General features: G+C 42.8%; 2 protein-coding genes and 1 pseudogene across 10 annotated transcripts in view; 1 reads left to right on the top strand and 2 right to left on the bottom strand.

The window, feature by feature from the left end:
• Nucleotides 1–5,443: 5,443 nt before the first annotated feature.
• Nucleotides 5,444–11,217, bottom strand: C15H3orf62 (chromosome 15 C3orf62 homolog). Of its 4 annotated transcripts, none has more exons than XM_077129328.1 (4): nucleotides 10,939–11,217; nucleotides 10,231–10,645; nucleotides 9,223–9,314; nucleotides 5,444–8,086 (listed from the first exon to the last, which is right to left on the bottom strand). In XM_077129328.1, exons 2-4 carry the CDS (start codon nucleotides 10,638–10,640, stop codon nucleotides 7,821–7,823), a joined length of 768 nt encoding a protein of 255 aa, XP_076985443.1. In that variant the 5' UTR covers nucleotides 10,641–10,645; nucleotides 10,939–11,217; the 3' UTR covers nucleotides 5,444–7,820. The 4 variants fall into 4 exon arrangements, with proteins under 4 accessions (XP_076985443.1, XP_076985444.1, XP_076985445.1 ...); XM_077129329.1 differs by having other exon boundaries at nucleotides 10,958–11,217; XM_077129330.1 differs by having other exon boundaries at nucleotides 10,231–10,678; nucleotides 10,939–11,010.
• Nucleotides 11,218–11,874: 657 nt separating this feature from the next.
• Nucleotides 11,875–19,889, bottom strand: part of USP4 (ubiquitin specific peptidase 4) — a 59,502-nt gene continuing 51,487 nt past the window's right edge. For 5 of the 6 annotated variants that reach the window (XM_077129320.1, XM_077129321.1, XM_077129323.1 and 2 more), the window contains 6 exons: nucleotides 18,972–19,042; nucleotides 18,580–18,698; nucleotides 18,097–18,246; nucleotides 14,395–14,498; nucleotides 12,563–12,651; nucleotides 11,875–12,195 (listed from right to left, as the gene is read on the bottom strand). In XM_077129320.1, the coding sequence (XP_076985435.1) occupies nucleotides 12,034–12,195; nucleotides 12,563–12,651; nucleotides 14,395–14,498; nucleotides 18,097–18,246; nucleotides 18,580–18,698; nucleotides 18,972–19,042 (695 nt within the window). In that variant the 3' untranslated portion in view covers nucleotides 11,875–12,033. The remainder of the gene's footprint in view (nucleotides 12,196–12,562; nucleotides 12,652–14,394; nucleotides 14,499–18,096; nucleotides 18,247–18,579; nucleotides 18,699–18,971; nucleotides 19,043–19,889) is intronic. The other variant, XM_077129325.1, reaches the window with a different exon arrangement.
• LOC143658184 (U2 spliceosomal RNA) lies at nucleotides 16,465–16,557 on the top strand (annotated as a pseudogene).

The following is a 19,889-nucleotide window of genomic DNA, read 5'->3' as shown; positions in this document are numbered from 1 at the left end:
TGTTTCCACGGAAACAATTCAGTGATTGTTTAGCTTGCCAAGATGAACTGTGGGGGAAAGAACCGAATGACGTAAAACATAAAAGCTGCTCAGATATGACTAAGGTCAATATCAATGTCTCCCTGAGGTTTTTGGTCTCAGCTCCATGAGAACCTGAGGAAAATGTTCAGTGGCCTATGTGACCTCCACTTTCTGCATGATGCTTCCGTAAACCTACGACTGCTCTAATTATATAAATAATATTTTATACACATATATAATATACATATATTCTAGGCTCCTCTTCCCCTCCAGCTCAATACCTGGAGACCCCCTCCCCAAATCCTCACTCTGAGGTGAGCACACATCTGCCCGCTGCACGGACACAGATGATAAAGGCAGGGAAGGCCTCCCTGGGGCATCACAGGGAGCCATAGATGTAGAGAAAGGAGTGGATGTTGCCAGGGAAATGAGGAGGCCCCTGTGCTGGCCCCCTGCTAATCCGGGGGTGGCATGCCACAGGTTCAGGTCACACCTGCTTTACAGAACACCTTTTTCTTCAGTGTGGTAAAGCCTTCTAGGGTTTGGGCTGGGTGCCCATTCACAGCAGCTACTCCCCATGTAAGTTAGGACCAGACCTTGACCACACCTTCGGAACCACACCTTCTCTGTGTTCCTGAGAAACAGCAGAGTCCTAGAGCATCCTCAGGGAAGGACTGACCCCTGTTAAAATCCTGCCAAAGAAACAAAAGACAAACATGGAAAAAGTCTAGAAATAAAATTGGAACACGCTCCCCCGCCCCTCACCCCTCAAAAAATGTCCTGCCAAGCCCTCAATTTCTGGAAGCTGTGAAGGTCAGGTGCCTGTCCTGTGCTCTGCCCATAGGGATCACCATGGCTGGGTGGTGGAGATGAGGGTTTTTTTAAATAAAGCAAAGCAGGACTTCCGGGCCAAGATGGTGGTTTAGCAATGTGTGTGTTCTAGTTCGTCCTCTCCTCCAGAACAACTACTAAATAACCAGAAACAGTACAGAACAGCTCCTGGGGCCACATCAGTTACCGGACACACAGCATACCCCAGTCTAGACCAGCTGGACTGGCTGCGAGCCACTCCCAGAACCGTGAGTTCCCCAAGCCACGGTGGCTGGCACCTCTCCCCCACAGGATGCTTCCCAGAGGGGAAAGGAAAGAGACTTTACCAGCAGCAGGGGCTGAGCCCAACCAAACACCAATCGTGGAATTAATTAACAAATTCTGACTACTAAAAATAGGCCCCCAGCTCAGATGAACCTGGTCAAAGCAGAGTTTGCTCATTTTTGCCCCAGTGCCAAGGGGGCAGGGCTGATGGAAAAAGAAAAAAGGAAACAGAGGTTTTTGTGGCTGTGTTTCTACAAAGGCTTGACTGCCTTTGGATACAGCGGCAGGGCTTCTCAGGCTGCAACTGCCCCAGGCATAGGCAGAAACAAGCTCGTTTGAGGGCTTGTCTCGAACCTATGCCTTCCCCAGGGGAGGGGTGAAGCCTAACTCAGGTGGAATCCCTCTCTCAAGGAATTCAGACACCAGGGCTTGGTAATTTGAAGCCATTAAAACCAGCCTACAGGGCGGACCACGGTGGCTCAGTGGCAAGAATGCTTGCCTGCCATGCCAGAGAACAAGGGAGGGGAGGGAAAAGGCACCTTATAAGCAGGACAAGAAACAAGAAAACAAGAAATGAAAAATTACCCTCTGTTAAACAAAACTTAAGCTAGAGGCCCAGAAAAAGCTGAACTGAAGGTCAAAAAACAGATAGACAACAAACTCATCTAGCAAGAAAACCCTAGGTAAGATAAGTGAAAGCAATCTCCAGAACAAACTAATTAAGGTAATTAAATGCCTAGATGCCAGCAAAAAATAACAAATCACATTAGGAAAATTGAAGATATGGCTCAGTCAAAGGAACAAACCAACAATTCAAATGAGATACAGGAGCTGAAACAATCAATTCAGAATATATGAACAGACATGGAAAACCTCATCAAAAACCAAATCAATAAATTGAGGGTGGACATGAAGAAGACATGGGCTGAACAAAAAGAAGAAATAGAAAATCTGAAAAAACAAATCACAGAACTTAGCGGAGTGAAGGACAAAGTAGAAAAGATGGAAAAAACAATGGATACCTACAATGGTAGATTTAAAGAGACAGAAGCTACAATTAGTGAACTGGAGGATGGAACATCTGAATTCCAAAAAGAAACAGAAACTATAGGGAAAAGAATGGAAAAACTTGAGCAGGGGATCAGGGAACTGAATGACAATATGAAGCGCACAAATATACGTGTTGTGGGTGTCCCAGAAGGAGAAGAGAAGGGAAAAGGAGGAGAAACTCTAATGGAAGAAATTATCACTGAAAATTTCCCAACTCTTATGAAAGACCTAAATTTACAGATCCAAGAAGTGCAGCGCACCCCAAAGAGAATAGACCCAAATAGGCGTTCTCCAAGACACTTACTAGTTAGAATGTCAGAGGTCAAAGAGAAAGAGAGGATCTTGAAAGCAGCAAGAGAAAAACAATCTGTCACATACAAGGGAAACCCAATAAGACTATGTGTAGATTTCTCAGCAGAAACCATGGAAGCTAGAAGACAGTGGGATGATATATTTAAATTACTAAAAGAGAAAAACTGCCAACCAAGACTTCTATATCCAGCAAAACTGTCCTTCAAAAATGAAGGAGAAATTAAAACATTTATAGACAAAAAGTCACTGAGAGAATTTGTGACCAAGAGACCAGCTCTGCAAGAAATACTAAAGGGAGCACTAGAGTCAGATACGAAAAGACAGAAGAGAGAGGTATGGAGTAAAGTGTAGAAAGAAGGAAAATCAGATATGATATATATAATACAAAAGCCAAAATGGTAGAGGAAAATATTATCCATACAGTAATAACACTAAAAGTTAATGGACTGAATTCCCCAATCAAAAGACATAGAATGGCAGAATGGATTACGACCCAGCAATACCACTGCTAGGTATCTACTCAAAGGACTTAAGGGCAAAGACACAGACGGACATTTGCACACCAGTGTTTATAGCAGCATTATCTACAATTGCAAAGAGATGGAAACAGCCAAAATGTCCATCAACAGACGAGTGGCTAAACAAACTGTGGCGTATACCTACGATGGAATATTATGCAGCTTTAAGACAGACTAAACTTATGAAGCATGTAATAACATGGATGGACCTAGAGAACATTATGCTGAGTGAGTCTAGCCAAAAACTAAAGGACAAATACTGTATGGTCCCACTGATGTGAACCGACATTTGAGAATCAGCTTGGAATATATCATTGGTAACAGAGACCAGCAGGAGTTAGAAACAGGGTAAGATAATGGGTAATTGGAGCTGAAGGGATAGACTGTGCAACAGGACTAGATACAAAAACTCAAAAATGGGCAGCACAATAATACCTAATTAGGTTAATTAGTACCTAATTAACCTAATAATTACCTAATTGTAATGTAACTATGTTAAAACACTGAATGAAGCTGCACCTGAACTATAGTTTTTTGTTTGTGTGTTTGTTTGTATCTTTTGTTTTTGTTTTTTCTTTTTCCTTTTATATATATATATTTATTATTATTATTATTATTTTAATTCTCTTCTCTATATTAACATTCTATATCTTTTTCTGCTGTTTTGCTAGTTCTTTTCCTGGATCGATGCAAATGTGCTAAGAGGTGATGATCATGCATCTATGTGATGATACTAAGAATTACTTAGTGCATATGTAGAATGGAATGATTTCTAAATGTTGTGTTAATTTCTTTTCTTTTTTTTTGATTAATAAAAAAAAACAAATCAATGAATTGAGGGAGGATATAAAGAAGGCAAGGAATGAACAATAAGAAGAAATCGAAAGTATGAAAAAACAAAGCACAGAACTTATGGGAATGAAAGTCACGGTAGAAGAGATGAAAAAAATAACGGAAACTGCAATGGTCGATTTCAAAAGACAGAACATAGGATTAGTGAACTGGAGGACAGAGTATCTGAAATGCAGCAAGATAAAGAAAATATAGGGGAAAAAATGGAAAAATACGAGCAGGGACTCAGGGAATTGAAAGACAATATGAAGCGCACGAATATACGTGTTGTGGGTGTCCCAGAAGGAGAAGGGAAAAGGAGGAGAAAAACTAATGGAGGAAATTATCACTGAAAATTTCCCAACTCTTATGAAAGACTTGAAATTACAGATCCAAGAAGTGCAGCGTACCCAAAGAGAATAGATCCAAATAGACGTACTCCAAGATATTCACTAATCAGAATGTCAGAGGTCAAAGTGAAAGAATCTTGAAAGCAGCAAGAGAAAAGCAATCCATCACATACAAGGGAAGCCCAATAAGACTATGTGCAGATCTCTCAGCAGAAACCATGGAGGCGAGAAGACAGTAGGATGATATATTTAAATTATTAAAAGAGAAAAACTGCCAACCAAGAATTCTATATCCAGCAAAATTGTCCTTCAAAAATGAGGGAGAAATTAAAACTTTTTCAGACAAAAAAATCACCGAGAGAATTTGTGACCAAGAAACCAGCTCTGCAAGAAATACTAAAGGGAGCACTAGAGACAGATACGAAAAGACGAAGAGAGAGGTGTGGAGAAGAGTGTAGAAAGGAAGACTATGAGTAAAGGTAAAAAGAAGGAAAATTAGATATGACATATAAAATCCAAAAGACAAAATGGTAGAAGAAAGTACTACCCGTGCAGTAATAACACTAAATGTTAATGGATTTAACTCCCCAATCAAAAGACACAGACTGGCAGAATGGGTTAAAAAACAGGACCCATCTATATGCTGTCTCTATTCAAAGGACATGAGGGCAAGAATACAAATGGACATTTGCACACCAATGTTTATAGCAGCATTATTTACAACTACCAAGAGATGGAAACAGCCAAAATGTCCATCAACATGGTATATGCCATCTGTTGTTTGTCTGTGGCTAAACAAACTGTGGCATATACATATGATGGAATATTATGCAGCTGTAAGACAGAATAAAGTTATGAAGTATGTAACAACATGGATGGACCTTAAGGACATTATGCTGAGTGAGATTAGCCAAAAACAAAAGGACAAATACTGTATGATCTCACTGATATGAACTGACATTAGTGAATAAACTTGGAATATTTTGTTGCTAACAGAGACCATCAGGAGATAGAAATAGGGTAAGATATCAGGTAATTGGAGCTGAAGTGATACAGATTATGCAACAGGACTGAATATAAAAACTCAGAAATGGACAGCACAATACTACCTAACTGTAATACAATTATGTTAAAACACTGAATAAAGCTGAATGTGAGAATGATAGAGGGAGGGCTGGGGGCATAAATGAAATCACAAAGAAAGATAGACAATAAAGATTGAGATGGTATAATCTAAAAAAATAGACAATAAAGATTGAGATGGTATAATCTAAAAAAAAGCAAAGCAAAACTTTAATTGCTTCTCTTTACAATGGTGATACATGTCCACTGCAGATAAATTAGAAAATAAGGACCAAAAAGTCCTAAACTTAATGCCCATCCTCCCTATAACTGTTTTAGGCATGTGTGTGCTTGTACATACATATATTTCACAAACTTGGGATCAACTGCACTTTTTATTCAATACATTTTAAATTTTTGAATAATTTTGACTTACAGAAAAGTTGCAGATAGTGAGTTCTTATACATCCTCCACCTAGCTTCCCCTAACAGTAACATCTTACATAACTGGTACATTTATCAAAGCTAAGAAGCCAACACTGGTACATTACTATTAACTCCAGATTTTATTTGGATTTCACTGTTTTTCAATTAATGTCCTCTGTTCTAGGGTCTAGTACAGGACACCACATTGCATTTACTCATTTTGTCTCCTTAGTCTCTTCTGGTCTGTGGCAGTTTTTGAGTCTTCCCTTGATTTCCCCAACCTTGACTGAGTATTGGCCAGGCTTCCTGTAAAAAGTCCATAATTTGCTGTTTGTCTCATGATTAGACTGGGGTTATGGGATCTGGGTAAGAATACAAAGTAAGGGAAGTGCATTGTTTCATATCAGGGGTATGTGTTCCCCACAGGACCTCACTAGTGGTGTCTGCTAGGTTTCTCCACAGTAAAATTACTATTTTCCCTTTTCGGTACTCTAGTCTTTGGAAGTGAGTCACTAAGTCTAGCTCACCCTTGAAAGGTAAGGATGAAGTGAGAATGGGGTGAAAGGGAAATGGGAATTAAGTTCCACTACCTAAAAGGGAAAGTATCTACACACATTATTTGGAATGCACTGTTTTAAGACCTGCTTTTTTTAATATAAGAAATCTGATCTCTCCCCATCCAGACAGTCCATTCTCCACCCAAGTGGGGCAGTGGTAGAAGGATGCGGGAAGTGTTTCTTTTCACTCGCTTCTGTTCTTCCTGCTTAAGGAGAAGAAACCTGACCTCTAACTCCATTGCTATGCTTATGGAGAGCAATGGCTTCCACGAGGACCAAATGGCTATCAGGTGGCTGGAGAGGAGCTACCAGTCAGCCTTGGGCAGCGGTGGTCACATGCCTGGGTGAAAGCCAGCCATGTGCAAAGGCCCACATGACTGGGCGGTGCCATCGTTCTCTGTCAAAAGAGAGTGCATGGCCTCAGTAGGCAAGGCCATATGAATTACCAGACCTGCTGTGAGGGGCTGGTGCCCTATGTGGGTCACCTGCCTATCAGATAGCCAGGGAGGGGGTGGTCTGTTGGCCACTGGGTCCTGGACTGGAACTGTGCTTTGGAAATTTGGTTTGTTCAGCTTCAGGTCTTGCAAACAGCCCCAGTGCAAGCCTAGGAGGTAGACAATTCCCTGAGACTTGGTTTCTGAGAGGCATCAAACCTTGCCAACAGCTTATTAGGTTTCCTGAGAGAATATCATGGTTCTGAGAGAGCCTGCCTTTCCAGGGATGGGGCTAGAGCTGCTCTGCTGACCTCAACAGGGTAATGGCCTGGGTCCTCCTTCACTCCCTGCCCTGTCTTGTGCCAACAGGGTCATTGCAGTGGGAATCACATGTGACCTCCAGGGTCTCCAAGTCTGGAGTGAGATACAAGGGGTTCAGGTATGAAGGTGAATAGGGAAGACCTGGGTTTACCCTGCCCTCCCCATACCCTTAGCTGAGGGCCCTGTGCACGGTGTGGGTATGTGTCAGAGATTCTGACCAGAGATTCTGCCAGCCCCTCTGACTCAATCAGAGGGCTACGGCAGAGGCAGGGATGGGGGGTTGGGGTGTGTGTTGAGGTGGTTTGAGGAGAGGTAGAATACGGGCATGAGGAGCACAGGGAGTAGGGAACCCAGGAGAGTGAAGTGTGTGCAGGTAGTAGAGGGCCCACAGTCAGAGTTCAGCTTTACCCCAGTTTCTCTGCACAGCCTGACCTGGCCCAGGACAGGCTGTTCCCAGGGAGTACAAAAGCCTACCGTGGCTGTGGTCCCTGCATTTTTCAGGGGCCCAAGGAAAAGAACACCAAGAGACACAGCAGAGGCCCACAACCCGCACCCACCTCAGGTGGCAGGTATATTAAATATCAATCAAAAAAACATAAGATGGTAAGAAAAGTAAAAAAAAAATCAAAACAAAAAAAACAGTAAAAAGCATTCCAAAGCAACAGAATACAAAATCTGAGCTCTCAGCTCAAAAGAGGACACAACTGGAAGTTTAAAAGGGTGTGGTTAACTCAATTTCTGCCAACTCTTTGAAAAAAAGAAATGTGGTCCCTGATCACCACTGTGGCTCCTTAATGTCAGTTTTGTGTTGTAAAGAATCAATGCCCCAAAGAATCAATGTCCTTACTCAACTTGATATTTAAAAGAGGTCATCAAATTGTAGTCCTCTTCTAGGTCCAGAACAGTCTCAACAATATTACGATCATCAAAAGTCTGTTTAAGGCCACCAGGGTCATTATCTGAGGTCTTCTGAGGGCTCTCATCCATGAGGAGGGCCCAAGCTTGTTCCTTGAAGGGTGAGTCTTCACAGCGACCACATACACGGTTCAACTCATTTTCAAATTCTAGTTTTCCAGCCAATTCTTCAATAGTTCGGATACTTGTATGGTCTTAAAAATAAGAATACTCAGCTTTACAATTCCATTAAGAGTTTTCAAAGACATTTCAAGCACATGTTTAAGAAGATAAATAGGTGATCACTCTTCCGGGATAGCACAAAGCTGGGAATTCGAGAGGCAGTGGAAAATTAAGGTGGGCTTGGGTTGCCCTCTTTTCAGGCCCTGGCATTTATCAAGCCCCAACCATCTGCCAGTCTCCAAGGAAGATCTAAGTGGGAGGATACAGAGCTGCACACCTAGATCTCAGGGACTTCCTGACCTATGGAGGCAACAAGAGCCGGGGTCATCCCAGATGACCCGGAGGCCCTTCAGAGCCAACAGTTTTAGGCAGTGTCCAAGGCTAAGCATCCCTTTACTAGGTTTGAACACTATAATACGTCATTTAAAAACAGGGCACTAACAGGGGGAACAAATGTTAAAATAAATTTAGATTGAAATGCTAGTGATCAATGAAAAGGAGGGGTAAGGGGTATGGTATGTATGAATTTTCTTCTGTTATCTTTTTATTTCTTTTTCTGAATTGATGCAAATGTTCTAAGAAATGATCATGATGAATATGCAACTATTGTTGATTACGTATGCTAGAATGGAATGATCATATGTTAAGAATGTTTGTGTTTGTTACATATTTTTTAAATTTAAAAATTAATAAAGAAATTTTTTTAAATAAAACAGGGCACATATAATTAACATACACAATACACAGATATGTGTGTGTAGAAAAAAACAGGATGTATATCCTGGGTGATGGAAGTATAGGGGAGCTTTGTGCCCTAATTTTTCTTCAAACTTTACATTACCCACCCCAGTGGGACGCCCTCTCCTCTCTGTCTATCTCCTGTTTCCTTCAGTTCTAAGCTCAACCACCACATCCTCAAGGACTGTAAGTAGATATTTCTGAAATGACTTGATGTGTGACCCCATCAAGTTGTAAGCTCCATGAGGGAAGGAACAGGGTTTGTTTTGCTCACTGCTATATATGCAGAGCATACTGTGAGCAAAATAAATCTTATGAATGAATGGTTGATAAAAAGTGTTGATGTCTTACAATTTTTAATCTAAGACATTTGCTGATTTAGGGGCCCATGTGGGCCAAAGGACAGGACAGATGTACCCTCTGTACTCACCAATCATATCCAGCAGATCCTTTGTGACCTCTTGAGTAGGACTGCTAAGTGGCATATTTGAGTCAACCTTCAAATCTCTCTCCGTATCTTTCCTATAGCCCCGGGTGAAAAAAAATGGGTGGGGATTAGATCCTCTTTCAAAAAATATCTGAGGGAAACTGAGAGTTTGTTATATAACTTAAGGATAAAAAACCAGTGAGGAAATTGACCAGTAGCATTATCATAATGACTCCCAAGCATCATAGACTTGCTTTACTGTTCCTGATAACCAGGGTTAATATTTGTGAAGTTGAACCAGTTAAATGGCCTCTTCATTCCTTGCCTACAGGGAAGCCAAGATAGCAGGACCTTGAAATTTCATCCCACAAGGTCAACCTTGCTCCAAATTGAGGCACTTGAGACCAAGCTGTTTGAAACTACCCAGGAGAACAGATGGTCAAGGGGAGACCTTAACCCAGTGATAGTCTATAAAACTTAGAGGTGGGGTAGATGGGTAGGCAGAGGCAAGGATGTAGCCAGGGAAGCACGGTCCAGCTACTGATACAACCTTTCTCTAATGTAGGCAGAGGAGAGTGTCAAGGCCCTGTGTCTAGGCTCAGAAACTAGAATTAAGATTTTTGTTTCTACAACTATGTGATAATATTGTGCGCAACTGATTGTACACCATGTATAGAATGTTTGCTATTTACAATAAAAATATTTAAAAATATTTTTGTTTCTGCCGCACAAAAAATAAGGTTACTTTAAAAATCAGGTTTCTTAACATTTACTGCAAAGTAGTTTCCATGACTGTTTCCACAACCAGGATTGTCAACAATCTCCTCTACCCTATCCAAACACAAATACACAACATGTTTGCTGGGCCTGAATCTGAAGAATGTCTGTGAACTATATAAACAGAAGGAAAGAGCAGTATGTGTCATGGAATCAATCTAGGATCGCCAACAATTTTTTCAGAAACAAGAAATCACTTACTTACAGAATATTAAACTATTAAATTAGAATCACCTTAAATGTTCTTTTCTCCAGTTTTCCCCATCGCCTGCAGCTCGCCAAGACTGACTTTCAGGTACCAAAATGGAGGGATGCATCAATACATTTTCCTTGCTGGTCAGAGGTTTTCTTTTTGGGCATAAAGCATGTGGTATTGTATTTATTGGGGCATGGTTTGGTGCAAGGGCAGGGCTCTCGTTTTCAGGAGCACATGGGACAGGCACAAATGGAGCAGGAGAGGAGCAGGTGACAAGCGGGTGTCTTCTGCAGAGGAACTTATGCACAGGGAAGGGGAAAGAGAGTGGCGAGGCGTCCAGTTCCAGCCTCCGGTGACCTGCGCACTCCTGGGAATGACTGACTCCTTCAAAGGCCCGATCAATGGCTGCAGTCAGCTCCTTCCTGCATCTTCTTAGTTTCTCAGACATTTCCCCTAAAAGCGACCATGTCTCTATTACGTAATACACTGAAAATGCACAAAGCAACTCGAGAATGATCCCATTACAAACGAGATGGCGAATCACCCGACAGGGCACTGAGTTGACCCCCCCCCCCCCCCCCCCCCCCCCGACGCCTTCCTCTCAAGGCCGGCAGGTATCCTCCGCCTTCCGATGGGCGGAACCACCACCCAGCCGCAGGAGACCCGGGGTGCCCTGCCTCGCCGCCCACTGCCTCCCGGCCCCGCCCCCGCCCGCCGCAATCCCGGCTCCGTGGCGAGCTCCGCACCCTGCGGCCGCGTCCTCACCAAGCAGTGCGGCGACACCGCCCGCCCTCGCCAACGGTCACGGCGCGCGCCCGGGCTGGGCGACACCAACCCCCTTGGTTCGGGTTAAAGGTCACACACAAAAGCCCGGCCTACTGTTCTTTGAACCCACACGGTGGGAGGGGACGCAAAGGCCCTGCACACTGAGAGGCGGTGGCCCGGAAGGCAGCCCAGGGGCGGGGCGGAGAGAACCCGGCTGGAGGGGCGGGGATTTCGCTTGTTACCAAAAGTTGGCAAGAACGGGAGCCCTTTTCTGGGCTGACAAACTCCTAAAAGGGCTCCCGTTCTCAAGCGAAAATGGAAACGACTGGATGGGAACAGCACCCAGCAGTTTTGTGTATCAACTTCTTTTAAGTAATATCTAACAGGTTTCACACAAGATCTAAATGTCTCCGTTCATCAAGGTTGGCGAGAGATATAACACAACTGCTCAGTTCTACGAGAGGTTGAGGGATAGGAGACCCCTTTCCCCCACTGAATGTCTCCATTTCATTGGAGGAGAAAAAGGTGAAGTTCCAAGAAGACCCAGAGGAGAGACAGCAATGGACTTCAGTGACTAACTTTCCTGGAATTATAAACCCAACTCAGAGCAGGGTAAGGGAGGAGGCACCAATGCCAAGTTTACTTGAGGCTTGGTTTACTGTGGGCAGACTATTGGAGTGATCAGCATTCGGCACCAGAACCAGAAATCAGGAACCGAGGGTGGCCCTGCAGCAGGTCGTCCTAGCTGCACCAGGATCAATTACAATGTGTTCCTCTCCAGTCTCTGGAATCCATCACACACACTCCACTGTGCCCCCTGCCCCCCACCCTACCCCCCTCCGCAGCTCCACAGGTTTTACAGAAATTTTTCACCACCCATATAAAAAGTAAAATAATTCAGCCTCTTGACATAACCCTTCTGAGCAAACAAGGTCTTTTTTTTTCTTCTGCCCATAAAAGAAGGGAATTTCCTCATCTGTTTTTTAGACTGAATACTAGCAGTCTTCAGAGGGTCAAAGACATTCTCCTAGGGAATTACACTGGTACAAGGGGGTGGCAGGGTCACAGAGGCAGCATCAGTTGGTGTCCATGCTGCAAGCCTCGTCATCCCCCAAGCTCTGCTGTGAGCTGCTTGGCCTCGTCCCTCCATCAGAGGAACCCGGAAAACCAATGAGTGAAGGCGTCTTATAAAACTCATCATCTCGACGCTGGTAAAACAGCACGTAAGCTGCTTTCGTCTAAAACACAAGAAGGAAAAAGTCCATTGATTGGTTGGTCTGGAGAACCCACTCTCCCCGGCTTCTCTCTCACTGCTCCAAACACACAACTTTAGGGGATCTGTGTATCCACACAGAGGTGACTGTGGAGGCTCTTTCACTTGAGGTTGCCTCATGTTGACCCTGCCAGGGAATGACACAGAACGCTGAAGGGAGTTAGCTTCTTGGTTAGGCAATGTCCTGGAAAGAATAGCAGCCAACTCTTTTCTCTGCTACAGCTAGCTCCCACTGTCACAGCAGGCTGACCAAATACCATACTAGCCCAAGACCCTTCCCAACTTGAATCCATAAAGTTAAGAGGAGGAGCCAGATAATGGGGCCTACTCACCACTATCTGATCCTCAGAAGCCAGGGACACATTGCTATCATCAAAATAGTACCATTTCCCATTCAGTTTGTTCTTTGCATATGCTGTGTCTGCAAAGTCAACAAAGAAAACACTGTAGCAATCACCAGAGAGTGAAACTGGCAAGCTTATTAGATAAACTCCTACTAAACAATATTTCTTAACCAAAAGAATAAAAACCAAAAGACAACAAAAAAGTTGAAATTAAAATATATACTTTGTGTCTTCTAAAAGACAATTCACCCTTTTGTTTCTAATCTCCTCAAAAAGAATACATAAAAGGGTCAGAATAAAGCTGTCAGAGACCAAGGTTTTATACTATAGTTTTTGGAAACTAATCCAAAAGATAGAGAAACCCAGTGTCAGTCACTGGGCTTGCTGCAATACTCTAGAGGATGGAGCCCCAAAGATGGAACTCACACTTCTGAGATTTATCAAGCTATAGCTCTCAAAAGAGTATGCCAAATCAGACTCCCCCACTGTGTCCAGAAAGACGGCAACTGTTATCAGCATGAGACTCTTAATCCCTGTGGAGCCTGTGGGATAATTCCTGTTAGGGATAAATTGGGTGTTTCAGTTTGCAAAGCAGGCAAAGAACGACCTAGGTAGGATGCAGACAAGAAGCCTTAAATTTATTTTTCTCTAAAACTGAGTCAAGAATCTATGGTTGGTATGTATGCAATATTTGTATAAGAATGCTTGTGTTTATATGTTATCAATAAAAATATTTAAATAAAGAAAGAATCTGTGGTCAAGGATGGGGGGTGGGGCACACGGGTAATTCAGTGGTAGAATTCTTGCTTGCCTGGCAGGAGACCAGTGTTCAATTCCCAGCCCATGCACTACCTTCCAAAAAGAATGTATGGTTGGATAGTAATTCCACACAATGGCCCAAGTATTTTCCCTCAGCTAACACTTTCTATCTTGATTTATGCTATTTGCAGGTAGGATGTAATTATAACAGCAATCCCAGAAGCAACCCTCAATTCCTGCTTCCCCAGTCTTTAAGATGCTGCAGAATCTAATGGAGCTCTTGCTGTGTGACCCTGGGCAAGCTTTTTAAACCCCTCAGCTTCACTTTCCTCACTAAAGAGCCTAGTGCATGAGGTGTGATGAGGAACCTGGAAAAAAGCAACAGAGAAGGGGTTCAGGGGCTCATCCACACTGTCTGGGCATAGCCAAACAGCAGCAGTGGTGGCTCGTTCTTGGAGTTCCAACTTTGGGCCCAATGTGGGCTGGGCACCAGATACTACACAACCATCCTAATCTGTCAGATGGTAACGGTGAGGCACAGAGGGGCTGAAATACTTACCCAGTGTTATGTGCTAAAATGGCAGTTAAAAATGAATACATTTGACCAGTATGCATAAAAACAGGTAACAAAATTAATGTTGGGAGAAAAACGCAAGTTGCAAAACAGTGAGTGCTCTAGGATATATGATCAGAGACTGCTAATAGCCACTCCAGCAGGGACAGTTTTAATTTCCCAGCCCTGCAGCCAGATGTAGTCACATGGCCAACTTAAAGCCAAGGCAATGCATGTAGAGGAGTTAAAGAGGCTTCTGGGAGATCTGCTTAAAAATGGCATGGAAAGCAGACATGAAGGCTGGAGACTGAAGAGCTATCCTGAGCCAGGAGATGATACCTAGTAAGAATGGTGGGGCAGCAGTATTGAAGAAGCATGGAGCCTGAGGCCTGCGGAGCTGTCAAAGTAAAATGTGAGAACACTGCCTGGCTTACATGGATAGTCTGGTGAGAGCTGACTGGCTGAGGGCGTTTCAACATTTCAGAAGGAAGCAGATGCCAGTACTTACAGTGGCCAACCCCCATGGCTCCATAATGATTGGACACAGCAATGAGGTCGTATACATAGGGCCTTGCTGACAGGTCACAGACAAACTCGGACATGTTCAGAGCTCTGAGCACAAAATGCAAAATTAGCCCTTAAGTATGTTAAACTCAGAGAAAGAAAACAAAGCAACCCAGCAACATCTTTTATGTAACAGGCTAGAACACAGAAAGGCACCCCAAAATCAGTTACAGAATGAATGAATGAATGAACAGATCAGAAGAGACCCTGGAGGTCTGTGTCCTGACAATGTTCAGCACAGAAGATGGAAGAAGGCTGGACAGCATGACCACCAGATCAAATGGCGAAGAAGTTGGTGAACAGATATTTAGTAGCTGTGCTCTTTAGCAGCTATGTAAAAGTGGCTGTTGCAAACAGAATTATAACTGGTGCTATAATAATTTAAGCTAAATACCCACAACAGGCCTAAGAATGCTTTTTATCCCAACATTTTATTTTGAAAATTTCAAACACACAGAAAAGTAAAAGAATCTTACAACAAATATTCATATACCCAAATCCGAGATTCTACCATTGACATGTCTATAATTCACATATCTATCCAACCCCATGGAAAGCTGTTTAAAGTCTGCTTTTTGGGCCCCACATGGAACCCAGTACCACAGTAGCCAAACTCAAGGACTCCTCTCACAGCCCACAGAAAAATTCTGAGATGGGATGGACCTTGAGGACATTATGCTGAATGAGATTAGCTAGAAACAAAAGGACAAATACTGTATAGTTTCCTGATATGAACTAACATTAATGAGTAAACTTGGAGAATTTCAGTTAAGAACAGAGGTTATTAGGAGATAGAATACGGTAGAGATTGGGTAACTGGAGCTAAAGGGATACAGATCATGCAACAGGAGTGATTGTAAAAATTCAGAAATGGATAGCACAATATTACCTGACTGTAATATAATAATGTAAGTACACCGAATGAGGCTGAATGTGAGAATGATAGAGGGAGAAGGGCTAGGGGCACAGAAGAAACCAGAAGGAAAGAGAGACGATAAAGACCGAGATGGTATAATCTAGGAATGTCTAGAGTGTACAATGATAGTGACTAAATGTACAAATTAAAAAATGTTTTTGCATGAGGAAGAACAAAGGAATGTCAGTATTGCAGAGTGTTGAAAATAGATGGTAATTCATATTTTAAAACATCAGCTTCTGTGTGAGACTAAAGCAAGAAATGTTTGGTACAAAATTTATATTTTGACTAGTGTATTTCTTAGTTTAATGTATGTGGACAGGGTAAAATACATGGAACCTTGAATAGGGCGTGAAATTTTGAAGGTTTGTCCAGGTTAGTGTGGTGCCCTGATTAAATCCCAGAGTGATTTGAACACTGAATAAAGAAGTATTTGCAAAGTCCCCTTAGGAAAATAGGGAGAAATGGGGAAAATTCAATTTCCCCACTTGGAGAATTCCTGATATTCTTGCAAGCAGTGGGGACAACCAAATCAATAGGCTGAGCCCTCGATCTTGGGGTGTACCCCTATGAAACTTATTCCTGCAAAGGTCAGGATAAGCCTACTAAAAATTAGGCCTGAGAGTCCCCCCCCCCGGAGAACCTCTTTTGTTGCTCAGATGTAGCCTCTCTAACCCAAGTCAGCAGGTGAACTCACTGCCTTCTCCCACTACGTGGGACATGACTACCGGGAATGTAAATCTTCCTCAAAATGTGGGACAGAAAGCCTGGAATAAGCCAGGACCTGGCATCTAAAGATTGAGAAAGCCTTGTTGACCAAAAGGGGAAAAAGAGAAATGAAACAAAATAAAGTGTCAGTGGCTGAGAGATTTCAAACAGAGTCAAGAGGTTATCCTGGAGGTTATTCTTATGCACTCTATAGATGTCCTTTTTTAGTTTCTGGTGTATTGGGGTAGCTAGAGGGAAGAACCTGAAACTGTTGAGCTGTGCTCCAGTAGCCTAGATTCTTGAAGACAATTGTATAAAGATACAACATTTACAATGTGACTGCGTGATTGTGAGAACCTTGTATCTGACGATCCTTATATCCAGGGTATGATCGCTTCTCGGCCTTTTGGCTAAGATCAAGTGTAGTATATCCAGGGTATGAACAGATGAGTAAAAAATATGGATAAAAATAAATAAATAAATAAATAATGGGAGACAAAGGGTAAAATAAATCGGGTAGATGGAAACACTGGTGGTCAATGAGAGGGAGGGGTGAGGGGTATGGTATGTATGACGGCTTTTTTTTTTTCCTTTTTATTTCTTTTGCTGGAGTGATGCAAATGTTCAAAAAATGATCATGGTCATGAATATATAACTATGTGATGATAATGTGAGCCGCTGATTGTACACCATGTATGGAATGTTTGTATGTTAAAAATGTATGTGCCTGTACGTTGTATAAATAAAAAGTAAAAAAAACAAACATATGTTTGTATGTTAAGTTTTTACAATAAAAATAAAAAATAAAATAAAATAAAAAATTCCAAGATGGTCCACTATGAGGAGGTGCACTTGTTCTTGTTCAGCTTTGAAGAGCAACACAACAGCAAGACCATTTTGCCTACTTTACTGGTTCTAAGGACGCTGGAGGAAAAAGCTGGTGCCAGGACTGTGTACAGACTGAACCAGTTGTACAAGAGGGGCTGAAACATGCCATCGAAGGATGTGTGTTAATCTACTGCCAAGTAGGAGAAAGACCTTATTGGAAATATCCAAAACATGACTTCAGAAAAAACTTGAAAGTAACTGCAGTGCCTACACTACTAAAATATTGGACTCCTCAAAAACTGGTAGAATCTGAGTGCCTTCAGCCCAGCCTTGTGGAGATGCTTGTTCTCTGAAAATTAAGATTTGATGATGACAATTGTACCTTGATTTCCTGACCTTGCTATAGTATAAACAAAACTGCATTATTGTTTTGAATTCATGTTAGCACTAAATAATGATGGTGTTAAAAGAAAAAACCTAACATATGTCTAAACAAGAATGCTATTAAAATGCTCATGAACTGTCAGTGTCCCTGTAATACATATACATCTTTAAGATGTGGATAAAATAAGTCTTCAGGAATAAAAGGAATGTATTTTTGGACACGACAGAAATATGTAAAAGCCCCCAATACTGTTAAAAGCAGCATCAATTCTCAAAAAAAAAATCTGCCTTTTGGAAACTCCTATCTTAATTTCCTGTGCCAGTTATAATCTGTACCCTGGGGCCTGAGAGACTATGATCAGACTACTCCTGATCTCGGCCCAGGGTCCAGGTTGTGGTGGATCTGTATCCCAACCTGTTCCCCAATAATAATCCAATTCTCCCCATCAGACTCCTCTCTGGCACTCTTGTCCCACTCTGTGCTGCCCGGGCTGAGCCCAGGCTCCCTAAGACCAATGACTGATAAGTAAAACAGGCCAGTGAGTTGGCAGAAGGGACTCGAGAGGGCAGCCAGCAGGAGGAGATGAGCATCACCCTGAGCTTGGGAAAGTGCTTCTATTAGAGAGTCTTTCCCCTGAAACTGGGGGATAGGAGACAACGGGCAATTACAGCCAAAGTCTAACCGCCCAAGGCCCAGTAACATACATCCTAAGGCAGAATAGTTTTGGGTGGCAAAACCCTCAGCCAATCAGTACCTAGATTTTCTGCCTGTTTTCTAATTCTCCTGGCACTACAGTCACAGGAACCCACCTGACTGGGAATTCCACGACTGTGTCTAGTTTATCCCTCCAGTATCTGTTGTAGGAGAAACGTTTGAGGTGGACCACCAGGATCTTGGGCAATGACCACAGATCAAACTTCTTTGTGGCCTGTTGATGCTTCTTACAGTTGGGACAGTACCTGAAGAGAAAAGAGAAACCTGTACTGGGCGGGGGAGGTGTAGAGCCAGTACCACCACAGCATGCACACACAGAAGCACAACTGCCACCCCGTGACATCCATCCAAGCAGTGCTCAAGAGACTGCCTCAGAGCAGGCAAGTCTTTGAGCCTCCCTCGAAAACACGGAGATGGTTTTCTTAACTTCGAAAATATGGTTTACACAGAAGGATCTGTGTTGTATTGTCAGGCACATAAGAAAATGACACCTCCAAATAGAGTTCTTGCATGTATGGCAGATCTAATAGTCCCAGGGTGCATGGGTACGCCTGCCTCGCTGGTGGGAAGCTGAATACCAGGGGTCGTGTTCCCCGAGGGTCTCCATGGTGGTAAAGAGTTCAATGCAATCTCTCAGGGCCACTGTTGCCTTCTTCTTTTTCTGAGGCTGCAACATGCTCACATGCTTCTCATAGGCCTGTGAGGAACAAAGCACTGATTTCGGTTTGGGAAACAAGATCTTAACAGGTCAAGACACAGCAGACCTGCAGAGGCTCACATGCCTAGGATGCAAGAATATGTGCACTTTCTTGAGCCAATGAACTTAAAATGACAAAAATCTTAAGTGTTCTTCATTCTCAGTTTCAAATATAACTCGTGAAATTGCTGTTGGACTGGTGAAAGTGAACTTAAAACAAATCAAGAGCAAAAATGAGCAGTTACCATTGACCAAGAACCCGGAGTGTCCTACCTCAGATTCCTGCTCATCATAGTAAAGGCTCCTGGTCTCACTGTCCCAATCAATGGCCAGGGTGGATCGAGCTGTGGAGGAGCAAAGGGTTACTCCTTATTGATGGCATGCAACAGGACAGGCTTTCTGGGTGACAAGAGCGGAAGAACTACACTTGGGCCATGCCACCAGCACTGCTCTATCAACCACCACTGCTGAGAGCAACACCTGCCATGGGCCACCCACTCTGCACTTTCAGTCATCCATATCCTTTGGCAATGATTTTCACAATGCTGCAGTTAACTCCAGAAATACTATCTACACCAAATTCTGAAAGGGCATAGGTCAAGATGGAGAAATGGGGACCAGATTTACCCTCCTGCCTTAAACTGCAGGAACACCTGACAAAACAGATAAAACAACTGTTTGAGACACCAGATAACAGGCAGAGTAGAAGTATGATCCCTGATACAGAAAAAATAAGTTGACTTCTACAGTTACCCCAGCTTGCTGCCTGGAGGTAGTTTTCAGGACACAGAATGGGGGGAAGGGAAATGGAGGGGGACAACTGAGTCGAGGAGTCAAAAAACTGCATTTTGAGAAGCTAGCTAGAACTTGCAGAACACTGTACTAGAAAGGAAGCTGCAAAGAAATGTCAGAGCTGCACAGAAAAAGAGAGACTGTGCACTTCAACAACCCAAATATTTTGATGAATGTACAAGCATGAGAAGAAACTAACCAAGGCCAAGGAAAGAATTACTGTTAAGGAGTATGCAGAACAATGTCCAGGACTCATAAATGGCTAGGAATAATTCATGTTGCTGCCAGCCAGAAGGCAATGTCCTTATAATACATCAGATAAAATCCACACAAGGGTATCTTTAGTAGTGGAGATAAACTGGTCCTATCCAAGGGTCAACAAACTTCTCTGTAAAGAGC

This window comes from Tamandua tetradactyla, chromosome 15 (assembly GCF_023851605.1).
Source record: "Tamandua tetradactyla isolate mTamTet1 chromosome 15, mTamTet1.pri, whole genome shotgun sequence".
NCBI lineage: Eukaryota > Metazoa > Chordata > Mammalia > Pilosa > Myrmecophagidae > Tamandua > Tamandua tetradactyla.
The sequence above is the reverse complement of the archived record's forward strand: the minus strand, read 5'-3'. Positions and strand labels throughout refer to the sequence as shown.